This window comes from Bidens hawaiensis, unplaced genomic scaffold (assembly GCF_021521415.1).
Source record: "Bidens hawaiensis isolate Kalapana, Puna unplaced genomic scaffold, B.hawaiensis_p1.1 tig00002717_1, whole genome shotgun sequence".
Lineage (NCBI taxonomy): Eukaryota > Viridiplantae > Streptophyta > Magnoliopsida > Asterales > Asteraceae > Bidens > Bidens hawaiensis.
The window spans coordinates 280,615-293,908 of NW_027491146.1; the positions used below are offsets into that span (position 1 = coordinate 280,615).

General features: G+C 38.2%; 2 protein-coding genes across 2 annotated transcripts; both read left to right on the forward strand.

The window, feature by feature from the left end:
* Window positions 1–8,512: 8,512 nt before the first annotated feature.
* Window positions 8,513–9,136, forward strand: LOC143620806 (uncharacterized). Its single transcript, XM_077092409.1, has one exon. The coding sequence runs from the start codon at window positions 8,513–8,515 to the stop codon at window positions 9,134–9,136; it is 624 nt and encodes a 207-aa protein (XP_076948524.1).
* A 499-nt stretch (window positions 9,137–9,635) lies between these two features.
* LOC143620807 (uncharacterized) lies at window positions 9,636–11,880 on the forward strand. The gene is made up of 3 exons (XM_077092410.1): window positions 9,636–10,051; window positions 10,743–11,048; window positions 11,679–11,880. The coding sequence occupies exons 1-3, from the start codon at window positions 9,636–9,638 to the stop codon at window positions 11,860–11,862; spliced, it is 906 nt and encodes a 301-aa protein (XP_076948525.1). The 3' UTR covers window positions 11,863–11,880.
* The last annotated feature ends 1,414 nt before the right edge of the window (window positions 11,881–13,294 follow it).

Here is a 13,294-nt window from a genome sequence, read left to right on the forward strand (position 1 = left end):
ATATATATATATATATATATATCCGAAGACACATATTATATTCGCTCTTACGTTCTTACTTCCATACATTCATACTTCTTCTTAATTTAGTTATTTCATACGTACATATCGTTCTACGTTTTAAAGAGCCTTTCGCCCTATAACCTTCGCAGATATTATTAGGGTCTGCAACCCTTTCATTCTTCGCCTATATTATTAGGGTAGGCAACCCTTTCATTCTTCGCATATATTATTAGGGTATGCAACCCTTTCATTCTTCGCCTATATTATTAGGGTAGGCAACCCTTTCATTCTTCGCATATATTATTAGGGTATGCAACCCTTTCGTTCTTCGCCTATATTATTAGAGTAGGCAACCCTTTATTCTTCACCTATATTATTAGGGTAGGCAACCCTTTATTCTTCAACTCTCATATCATACACTACACATATCGTACATACCTTTCTTTCATTAGCTATATCTGTTCTCATATATCTCTTCACACATACGTTTAACTCTTTCTACACTAATTAGGTATATTTATAAACATTCATACGGCATACACTTACCACTTAAGGTAAGTGTATTAACTAATCACATTGAGTATGCACACAACCCCAAAACATAACACAGAAATGGGGCTAGAAACTCACCTGGGTCCTGTTTCTCTCGGAGTTAAGTGTGATGCCCTTCCTTATCTGTGCACGGCTAACTGTGTAACAAGGCACGGGTATCAATTATCCATTTCAACTACTTCTTACATCTAGGTGAATGAAACCCTCAACCAACGGGGGTCCGGGGGCAGCACCCCTGGTAGCGGGGTCTAGGGGCGGCAGCCCCTAGCAGAGTCCAAGGGGCAGAGCCCCTGGCTGGGGTTGAGCTGCAGGTTAGCTCGGAAAAATTTTATTTTCATTAACAGTCCTTTAACAAAAATGCATCAGAAAATTAATCGAGTCACATTTTAATAACAACTTAAACAATTTCGCATGGGAGGAATTTCGCATAGAATTTCGCTTCGCATAACCTGTTTCGCTTTTCATGGCTGAGCGAAGCGAAACGCGTGTTTCGCTTCTCATGGATGAGCGAAGCGAAATGCCTTCCTTTCTTCGTTTTTACCATTTAAAAGCCATTTTTCTTCATGGTTCTTCCTCGGAACCTGATTTAACCCTTTCCAAGGGTTTTGGGTTGTATCAACTTTGTATACTTGCGTTTTATAAGGCCCGAACATCGCATTTTTACCATATAACACTCTCGTGGGGTTATAACTTATCAAGTTCATGTTTTTCTTCCATCTTACACCCCGATCTATCCTTCTATCGGTTTGCATGTCAAGACTAACCATAAAAAAAACTCAACCTTTTAAACCAAAACCCACCTTTTTGCTTCGGGTTTGGTTCGGATCGTAGATCTGGACGTGTTCTTGCTATTCGAAGGCACTTGAACTCCAAAATCTTCCTTACTTTTGCTTGGATCCGAATCCGAAATGCTAGAGAGAAAGTGTGTGTTTTCTAGTGTGTGTGTGTGTTGTGTAAAGAAATGGTGAAAGGATGGGGGATGGCCTTATATAGGGAGCCATGGGCCCCACCATCCACCTCCATTCCAATCTTATCCAAACACAAACACGCACACAACCGAACTAACGACACACCGATAATAATAAAACTTTCCGTTATTTATTAATTCTCAAAATACGGATGTTGCAGGTATACCATAAGCTATTCTATCTTAAACATCATAGATATTATAAGGGTCTGGTCCCTATTGTAAGACCCCGAATCCCGAGAATCTTACAGTTGGTAATCACGTCCACAAATTCACAAAAATTTAAAACCAAACGATTCATTTTATTCAAACAAGTTCAGAGTAAATAACAGCGGAAAAAGTGTAAGTGTTTAAAAATCCCAAATACGGGTACAAGTGTCCAAAAATAAAACATAAATAAAATATCTGTTTTATTTGAAATCCTCGACCCGAAATGCCTTCAAGCTCCCGAGTAATCTCGAGCACGACCAAGCAGTAAGCATCATCCTCTAAACCTGAAAACTCACACTAACATACACACAAAGTCAGCTTGAGCTGAGTGAGTTCAAGTTTTAATAATAGACAATTAAATAAATCATTCCAATGGTTTTAAAACTGTAAACGGAAATACATCAGTTAGATCATCACATTTAATAAATAATCATCCTTACGTATGAACATCTCTATACGTGCATTCCTATATATATAAATATATATATATATATATATATATATATATAACACTCAATAATAACATTCAGGGCCGAGCACACGTACGACCCAAACACGTAACATCCGATGTTGATCATGCCACACGAGCCTCCACCCTCACGGGCTTTTCAGGGCCCGCCACAGGATTTAAGAACCTGAGTCGTATAGTTTGGCCCGGCCAAGATCACCATTCAATAATAACATTCAGGGCCGAGCACACGTATAACCCAAACACGTAACATCCGATGTTGATCATGCCACACGAGCCTCCCCCCTCACGGGCTTTTCGCGGCCCGCCACAGGATTTAAGAACCTGAGTCGTATAGTTTGGCCCGGCCAAGATCACCATCCATCCGTATGCAAACACGAAGTAGGCATACGTAACATTCCGTAGTCGATAACGACTACAACATTCGCCAAATATTGGCCATACAATAATATATATACATACACACATTCTATAACATTCCAAGGCCTACCAATACTCGCAAGCTTATGCAAAATAGTTTAAAACATTTCATCAAGTAAGAAAACACTTAGGTGTGCATGCTAGCCCAAAAGTAAAAAGAGTAAAAAGGGCATCATGAACTCACCTGAAACGAGCCACACAAACACCAAAGAGTTTGAGAACTTCAAAGCCAATCCACAGTTTACAAGTCTGTCGGATTGCACACAAAGATTACTAACTAAACGTACCGACTCGTTTATCCTACGAGACGTTCTAACATGATTTGATTGACCTAAAGCGTTGACATTACCAAATTCAATTACCTCAGCCCCTGAGGCCATGTATTTACCAAAACCACCCTTAGTTAATTCCGGGGACAAAGGATTCCCAATTTACCCCCGAAATTTGTTGACTTTATCGAATACGCGCGTTAACGGGTTGATTATGCACTTAGATACTGAGAAAAAGGATATTACAATTAAGATTATGCAAAATATAAAAACTAATATTAAATTAATCACTAAAACTAAAGACGACTAAACTTAGGACTTGGGCTTAATTCAGATGATGATGAGCAACCACCTAGGCTAGAATCCTATTGTATCAATTGTCAATTAGTTGGAAAATGCATGTTATGGAATTGGGATCATAAAATTCCCACTTAAAGAAAACCTGAACAGGACCCCTGACCCTTCTCAAGACGACACCTATGGATTTCTATTAAGTTCTTAAAAATACCAGTTTAATTAGACTCCCTTACGGTCACTAACTTATTTTATGATAAGTACCTCTATAAGAAATCCTACCTTACAACGCGGAAATCAAAGGTAGTTTAAAGAATTCACTCGACTAGATAAACAAGGCTGAAAAATCAAACCTAGACGGACTCCTTACGAAGAACTAAATCTAGAAATCTTAAACAACCAAGACTTATCATATAATCTATCACCTCTCAGCTATTTAGATTAGCAGCACACTTAGGTCTATTTGATTTATTAATATTGTTCCTATGGCTTATTGCAAATCAACCATAAACTAGTCAAAAACACACAGTAGATGACCTAACAGAATCCTATCATATGACAGACAATCACCAAGGAAATTGTGAAACAATAAAACTCATCAAAAAATCCTAAGTACACATATGCATCGAATGAAAACAGGAAACCTCTTACTTAATCATAAACCATAACAAAAGCAAAGTCCAAACTAAAATCCAACGTCAACAAAAGTTCATCATAAACCTAGGTGGTCTAGGGGTTTAGCCAACAACCATACTCAAGAACAAAAGAAAATAAATAAGTTCAAATAATGAATTCATAACGAAAACAATAAATTCAAACCAAATAATAATGATTCTTGGATGAGTAGGTGTTGAACCCAGACGCTCTCTGCTCGAACCAAAGTGCTTTCCTTTGTCTTCTTCTCTCTTGCGGTTGCCCTCTGTAGGATTTGACTCTTCTGACTTGCCTCCCTCGAAAACAGGGGCGGACCCCCTTTTTATATTATTGCTCCAGCCTTAATCTCTTGTAGTCCAAGTAATTGTTTTAACCAATCCTAAAGCCCAATAATGTTAACCGGCCCTATAGCAAAATTTGATCAGATTAGTTTTGATTTGCAAAAATGCACGTGACTACAATCCTAACTCATCTCTTATTCATATTATACATAGTGCATTTATTCTTTTCTTTATATATATATATATATATATATATATTATCATTTATTATTTTCATTAAATGTCATCATGTAAATAAAGTTGTACTTTTGTAGAACTGATATCGAAAGAGATTTGATGATAAGAAAATGAAAGACTAAAATTTATAGAGAATATGTTTGAGTTTCACTTATTTGTTAAAAGTTTAATAAAATGTGTTTAAAAGTGTAGAAAATATTTATATAATAATATGTATATTTTAGACCACATCAGATACCGACTCAGCCCCGTGTGGACCAAATTTAGTAAAATCACAGCCAACAAGTCCACACGACGCTACACGAGTTAGATGGGTCGGTAATTTGCAAGCACGATACACAAATTACCAATAAACGCGAATTTGCGCCGTACCGACCCGTTTGAGTAACCGACAACCAATTCAGGCCCAATAACATAAAAATGTAGTTTTTCACAGCCAACAAATCATACCAAGGCTACAACATCTGAATTGGTTGTTAATTCCCTCAAACAACGCGCTAGACGCAACAATTGACAAACTAGACAACCGAAACCTAAGTTTCACTTCATCAACAGTTGACCAATCTAACGAATGCCAAAACTCATGATACTAAAGTATATTACACTAGACATACCTAAGAAGATGACGGAGCACAAACTTCAATTATAACAGCCCCGAAAGATGCGAGAAAGGGCAGCCACCGGTTAAGCCTAAAACAAACTTATCGATCAATAACGAATATAAGATGCAGATTTTAGCATGCAAAGATGTATTTTATTACATATGAAAAACATGGAATTAAATTATTAAATTTTTAACAGTGTTGCATAAATATCTTAAGTTTATAAAAATATTTTTATTATATTTTTCTAGTGGACACAAAAATCATAAAAATTTCTCCAACACAGAAAGGTATGTGCAGCTATTTCAGTGCGCAACAAAATGGTTTTAATTTTATAAAATTCATTACCCAGCCAAATTAAACGATTTCAATTGGGTTTGGTTCCTACTCAAAATATTAACTTCCAGAAGTGGAACCAACCAATTTAGACTTGTCGAAAAAAGGTTATGATGTCAGGAAGACAGACCAGAATCCGTCATTCCGCATCAGCTTTGACACTCGATCTTATAAAAGCATAAAAAGTATTCAAATCTCGTCCAAAAATTATGTATTATACCTTTCTGGAAACTAGACTCAAAGTAAAACATCATGGAAAGGAGAATAGATCAAAAACAATGGATTATCATCAAGTTACAGGCCCTACAATAAATGAGTACGAATCTGTCAGAAATTGTTATAATCAAAACTCAACCCTAACGACCAATAAGCGCGTTAATATGATCAATTAAGGTGAAAAATAGTTGTAGACACTTAATACCGACCTGGAATTGAACTTTGGATGGCCGGAGATGGGCTGGTCTTGCACGAAAATCGAGAAGAGAGGGGGAGGAGGCGCCGATCGGGATTAGCTAGGGTGTTAGGGTTTTATTTTATTTTATTTTTTGTATTATAATATAATAATAATACATCCTAGCCCCTCCACTTTACAAATGGTCGAATTTGTAAGAAAAGTTAAGTGAGAAACGTTTACGAGGGTGGCCAAGAGCTCACGGAAGAATGCCGGGTCAAGCCCGAAAGGTGTACATAACACTACAAGATTAAACCTTTAGTCGGAAATTAACGGGCGTTACACCTATCATCTCAGATATTATGAGGGTCTGGTCCCTATCATCTCAGATATTATGAGGGTCTGGTCCCTTCTGTCTCGAATAACCATACCTTTATCACACGTGCGTACTTTACTTATCATCTAGTTATAAATATATATACATACTCGTTCATACAATCATTATGTAACAATACATTCAATACACAATCATACACTTTATCAATCAAGTAAGTGTATTATCTACCACATAGGAGTGTGCACACAGTCCCGAAAACATAACAGATAAAGGGGGCTAGAACTCACCTGGAGTCGGTTTCTCTCGCCGTTAATGGTAATGCCCTTCCTTAGTTGTGCACGACTAACTGTATAATACATCATGCGTGTCAATTATCCAATACTATTACTTCCTACATCTAAGTTAAGGAAACCCTCAACTAACAGGGGTCCGAGGGCAGCGCTCCTGGAGCGGGGTCTAGGGGCGGCAGCCCCTAGCAGGGTCCGAGGGGCAGAGCCCCTGGCTGGGGTTGAGCTGACCAGGTCTGCTCGGAAAAATTTTATTTTCATTAATAGGTCCTTTATCAAAAACGCATCAGAAAATGAATCGGGTCACGTTTTAATAGCAACTTAAACAATTTCGCATGGGAGGAATTTTGCATGGAAGAATTTTGCTTCTCATGGAAGTATTTCGCTTCGCATGGGAATTTCGCTTCGCATGGAAGTATTTCGCTTCGCATGACTTTTTCGCTTCGCATGGTCATGCGATGCGATTTCCTTTTCATGCGAAAAACCCATTTTTTTTACTTCGTTTTCACTATTTTAAGGCCATTTTCCTCCGAGACTTTCCTTAGGACCCGATTCTACTCTTTTTATGAGTTTTGGGTCGTACCAACTTTGTATACCTGTGTTTTTTTCATTGTCCGATCATCATCTGTTGTCCTACAACACTCCCGTGAGGTTATAACTTACCAAGTTTATGTTTTTCTTACGTTCTACAACCTGATCTATCGTTCTATCAGTTTGCATGTCGAATCAACTACAAAACTTACCCCTTTTAAACCAAAACTCACCTTTTTGCTTCGGGTTCGGTTCGGATCTGGACCAACTCGTAGATCTGAACGTGATTCTTGTTGTTTTATGGTGTTTGAAACCACGATACGTTCTTCCTTTAACACGGATTTGGATCCGGAATGTAGAGAGAAAGTGCGTGTGTTCTTGAGTGTGTGTGTTGTGAAAGGAAGGAAAATGGTGAAAGGAATGAGGGGTTGGGTTTATATAAGGGGGGTTATGGGCCCCACAACCCACTTACAATTCCAAATCCAATATTATCCAAACACTTAACACACGACTAATTTAACGACACACAGTTAACAACAAAACTTTCCGTTATTTGTTATTTAACAAAAGTTGGATGTTACAGAGCTGTAACTCAACTGATACCAGAAATGAATGAAGATTTCGACTGCAGACTGCAAGGTCTCAAATTCAAATTTGATCTCAACCGGGTTTCACCGTAGTGGCCCTTTGGGCAACGAGTTTTCCTCATAAAAGGGGACAATAGGCTTGAGATACCAAGCGTTATCTGCGATCACAGGCATATGAGATCGTCTTTTAACCAAGGCTACAAAAGTCGCTAGGCAGACCCTAGGCAGCTGACTGGAGAGTTGGGTGTACTCGAATACTCAGAGAATACTTGTACATGGTAAATATAAATATAAAGAAAATTAATTTTTGGATATTATATGTATGCCAAATATCATAAGTGTACAAATATTTATAACAAAATAGATGAATATCAAAAATAAGAGAAATGCATTTTTAAATAATAAATTATTCTAAAAATTGGTAATCATTAATTAAAAAAAATGGTATTTGTTCTTTAATATTATAGAAATATGAATTATGTTTTATTATTTTAAGTCACAAATTGGTCCAAGTTCACCTACCAGATGTGATTCTGGCTAAGGCCTAAGGTTGACCACTTTTGATCGATTTTAATAACTAGGTGGAGTTAAAGAAACTCGCATCGGCGACATACCTTGTAGCGAGTACTCATGGAGTACTTGGCCATGTAAACCTACTCTTACAACATTGCTTTTACCATCGAGTTACCCTAACCTGTCGAACTTTACTGTTAGTAGTTAAAATGAAAGACTAGGATCTTCATACACAACCTTGGATCTTCATGCATCACTTTTCGCATGTACGACTCGTATAGGCCTATACAAATTGACGAATTGTATAAGCCCTGAGTTGTGCCAGTTTTGCATCAGGTTTATATAAGTTGTTGAAGATCTATACGGGCTGTATTAGCTACAAAAAGTTGTCCCATTCATATACTTATCAATCATGTGTGACGTATACGCCTTTATAGCCTTATACAAGTCGTATAAATGTTCTAATCAGGAAAATTTTCACTAACGGCCTAAAGCCAACTTTTTAGGGTTTTTCATTTTCCGTTTATTCACCCCCAAAATCCAAACCCCAAACCCACACAGCACCATCATCAATGGACAATCAAACCCAAACCCAAACCCCAACCCCAACCCCTTCAACCGATTCCAACGCCAAACACACACTCGCCATACTCTTGGCCTACTCCGGAGCAGGCTACCAAGGCATGCAAAGGAACCCAGGAGCCAAAACCATCGAATCCGACCTCCACCACGCTCTCTACCTCTCCCACGCCATCTCCCAACCCGACCGAGACTGCCCGAAACGCTTCCACTTCGCCCGGGCCGCCCGAACCGATAAAGGGGTCAGCGCCTTAGGCCAGGTGGTGTCCGGGAAGTTTAAACTGGACCCACTTGGGTTGTTTGTGGAGGGGGTTAATGATAAGTTGGGTGATCGGGTTCGGGTGTTCGGGTTTAAGCGAGTGACGAATACGTTTAGTGCGAAGAAGTCCTGTGATCAGAGGCGGTATGTGTATTTGTTGCCGGTGTTTGCGTTGGATTGTGCGGCGCATAGGGATAGGGAGAGCGTGTTGGCGAGTGTCGGGTCGGGGAGTGAGCTGGTTAGGTGTTGGGAGTGTTCGGAGAGAGGGCAGAAGGTTGAAGTTCGGTCAGGCATTTTGTTGAGCACTTGGGGTGCAAATGGGACGCCTTTAGGTAATAGGAATGGTGGTAAACAATGAATTGAACGAACACGAGCGGGGGCATGTTTGTGTCCATTCATTTAACTTTAAACCGAAGACGAACGTATAATCAAGTAGATTTTTAGTTTCTGTTCGTTCGTTAAGAAAATGGGAACTGTTTGTGTTCGTTTGTTTAAAACCTAAACGAACAGTTTACGAACGGAAACGAATCCAGGCGGACATAAACAAATAAACATAATTGGCCATTTCCTTCATGAATACAAACTCATGGGTGTATACATATAATTTAAACGAGCCCCTTTTATGAGTGTGTGTGCGTGTATCTATTAAAATTTAAACGAACGAATATAAACGAACATAAACAAATGAATATAAATGAAGATTGAACGAACATAGACACGGACGTTCAAGAACATAAATGAACGAACAAAATGTGTGTTCATGTTTGCTTGTTTAATTTAACGAATATTTTTTTTGTTCATGTTCGTTCGTTTAATTAAACGAAAATATTTTTTGTTCATGTTCGTTCGACAAGTTCATGAACGTTCTGTTCGTTTACAGGCCTAAATCCTTGAACACTAAATCATTGGGAAATCCATCTTCTTCAGGCAATGACTGTGATAATAATCCCAATTTTGATGCTGCAAACGAGAATGTATTTCATTACGGTGACAAAGAGAAAGAGAGGTTTAACAAGATTCTTAAACAGTACGTAGGGACTCATAATTTCCATAACTTTACTACAAAAATGAATGCGACCGACCCGGCTGCTAACCGGTGCATTATATCGTTTTGTGCCGACACCACTGTGACAATTGATGGGATAGAATTTGTGAAATGTGAAGTTGTTGGGCAGAGCTTTATGCTTCACCAGATAAGGAAGATGATCGGTGTTGCTGTTGCTGTTATGAGGAATTGTGCTTCGGAATCGTTCATTCAAACTGCCCTACAACAGTTAGTTTATTTTTTCATAACTTTTGTATTCATCACTCTCATTTTGTTGGGAGTTATTCATTTTATTATTTTAACCTTAAAAAACAAATATCTAAATTTCAATAGATTAATGATTGGTATGAAGTAATCTATTTTTTAGTAAAATTGTGGTGGCTAACTGTTTAAACAAACCGAACGTTCAATGAACCGTTTAGCTTAGTTAGTTTATAAAATAAATGAAAGAACACGGACACTTTTTTTGTTCATTTAGTTAAATGAACGCATGTCTCGTTTATTCGTTCACACTACGTCATGTTCATTAGTTTATGTTTTTAAAGTTTGTTCGTTTTATTTTTTTCGGCTAATTGCTTATAAAACTAAAATATGAACCGTTGCAATTTAATTTAGTTTTCTTATTTTTCTAGGCCATAACAGATTAATGTTAACGTTTACTTATTGTCGGCGTTCATTTATGTTTGTTCATCTACGTTCAGTTATGTTTGTTCATTTTCATTCGTGAATCGTTTGTTTAAATTATTGACAAACGAATATAAATGGACACGAACATGTTTATTTTCTTAATGAACAAACACGAACAAGAATATCTCGTTTGTTTAGTTGCTCGTGTTTGATTGTTTGTTTGTTTAAAGCTAAATGAATGAACACCAACATGCCCCGTTTATGTCTGTTTGGTTCGTTTATGATGATTTAGGGATGTTAAAGTTAATGTGCCTACAGCTCCAGAAGTCGGTTTATATTTAGAGGAGTGTTTTTTCACAAATTATAACCAGAAATGTAAAGACACCCATGAAGAAGTGTCGATGAAAGATTATGTGAAAGAAGCCGAAGAGTTTAAATTAAAACATATTTATCCTTACATTGCATCAACCGAGCATAAAGAAGGAACCATTGCTGTTTGGTTGCATTCTTTGAACCACCGAAATTATCCAGATTTAGAACCCGAGGAGAACAATGGACCAAATGAGGTTTCGGGAACTCAGACTGAAAAGACAACCAGGTGAGTCGACTCACTGTTTTCGTTGCAGAATGTTGGTTTAATCTATTATGCATGGATTCTTAAAGTTTTAATACCTGAGTTCATATCTATAGAATCGATATGGCTTTCGGTCTATAAAATTTGGAAAGAAATATATCAGACCGGATTTGTCAATTACAGGGTTGTTAAAAAAGCTCTCGCCTCACCTGAAAAAGTTTCATTGTAAACGAGCCGAACCGAATCGATTTGTAAATGAGCCAACCTAGCTCGGCTGGTAAACAAGCCGAGGCAGGGTGGGGTCGCGTCGGCTCATGGCTCTCGTGTTTGGCTTGTTTAAATGAAACCTCAAATTTTAATAATAACTGTAGTAGAAGTAATAATAATACTAATAGTAATATTGATAATAACATATAAAAATATTGGAACAATAAAAAACAATAATAATGCATATAATTTGTTGAATCTGTTTCTCCATCTTTAAATATGTTGTACAAAAAAAACCATAATAATGCATATAATCTGCCTCTCCATCTTTTCAACTTGTTAAAATAAACAAGCCAAGCTAAGCCCGAACCACGACCCCAGCTCGGCTCGTTTATAGCCCTAGTCAAATTACGAGTAGAAATTAAGTAAATTATCTTATTCTGACAGGTGCAAATGGGATGATTACCGGAGCCACATTTCACCAAGCTGTTTCGTCAGGCACCCGATACATTATAATGAAAAACTGACCGTTCACGAGGTCGATTTAGAGCATCTTGCAACCGCTATGAAGACTCGTCTAAACCTGTTTTTTCCGTCCATTCACGACTCCGTGTTCGGTACAGTGGTATAACCGAAGACGACATTACTAACAAAATAATATGTGATGTTAACATGATGGTTGATACCGCACTTTCGGTTACTTACAACCGACTCCGGTTCATCCTCCAAAATCACGACCCGGCCGCTTTTGCTGCTCGGATGAACCCCAAATCGCCCCTTAGCAATAAGTTTAAGTTTCCCGCATTTATCTCATCCGTGCTCGGTAGCATCGGGCCCCTACGTGACGATTTTCAAGGCATGCTTGTCGTATACGCCACGTCAGCAGACCGGAGTCAAACGTCCGGACGCGCCCAAAACTTTGACTTCATAAGCGGCCATTTCTACCGCCTCATCGATAACCTAGCGGCGATCGGTGTCCCGCTTGCCCTGATCGACGTGAAGCGCAGCAGCATACGTTCAGGGTGGTTTTTCCCGACCTTACTTTTAAACCTTGAAGACGGTTTGTGGGACTTCACCGCCACATGTCATTACTCTAACTACAAGCATCGGGATATCGCGAGCGCGTGGCTGACGATAAATGACGATCCTGCCCTTCGGGCGTTTCCCGATTGTAGTTTGAGGTTCGAGTGTTGCACGGATCCTGATGTTGTCAATGCGGTTATTGCATCACGTCCTGAAGGTGTTCCGGATGACGTTGACGGGGCTACGGCTCCTGCTCGGCCGAGTGGTTTAGTTTTTAATGTGAATGCTTTTGGGGTTCGGCCGGCGGTGGCGGATGAGGGCGGGAGTCGGGCGGTTTATATACTAGGACGAGGTACTAAGCGGTATAATTGCACGACACTTGGTCGAAACCTAAACGAACATGACATGATTTCGATGTTGCGTGAATATATCTTGATGTATGATTCATCGTGGATCGATAAAAGTTTTTAGGACAAAGATTATGCTAGCTAATATTGTAAACTATATTATTTCTATTATATATGTCGACATGAATGTAACTCGTTTTTAAATGGGTTTAGACATCCGGTTCACTGTTATCTTGCTGGAGGTCGAGGATCCTGGGGACTGGGGTTTGGACCAGACATCCGTCATCAATTGTATAAGACACGAATGTACCTCGTTTTAGAACGGGTTAATAGGTGATCTGGGACATTTTTTTTATCAAATATGTTAGAATTTATATATTAATAGAAAAACTTGATTAATTTTGTGTTAAGTCGCGTATTTTTTAAATAATTATCAGTTTCAATTCCTTAAAAAAAATTATTAATTTCAATTCACTTCGAAAAAATAGTAAGGTAGAGAGAAGATGGCATGCAACTATGCGAGAGCGGTGTGACACCATGACGTATGTCTTGTCATTTTCTTATTAGGAATATTTTGAACAAGAAAAGATATAAAATATAAACGGATGCAAAATTAGTGAAACTACTTTTCCATTATATATATATTTAGTTGACAAATATTTTTTAGAGATTCAAGATTTTCATAATGTTATC

Excerpts from the sequence above, each read along its gene's own strand:
- LOC143620806 (XM_077092409.1), top strand. The coding sequence starts at position 8,513 with ATGGACAATCAAACCCAAACCCAAACCCCAACCCCAACCCCTTCAACC.
- LOC143620807 (XM_077092410.1), top strand. The coding sequence starts at position 9,636 with ATGAACGTTCTGTTCGTTTACAGGCCTAAATCCTTGAACACTAAATCA. Across the intron at positions 10,052-10,742 it reads ATTCAAACTGCCCTACAACA|GGATGTTAAAGTTAATGTGC; the intron begins GTTAGTTTATTT and ends ATGATGATTTAG. Across the intron at positions 11,049-11,678 it reads CAGACTGAAAAGACAACCAG|GTGCAAATGGGATGATTACC; the intron begins GTGAGTCGACTC and ends TTATTCTGACAG.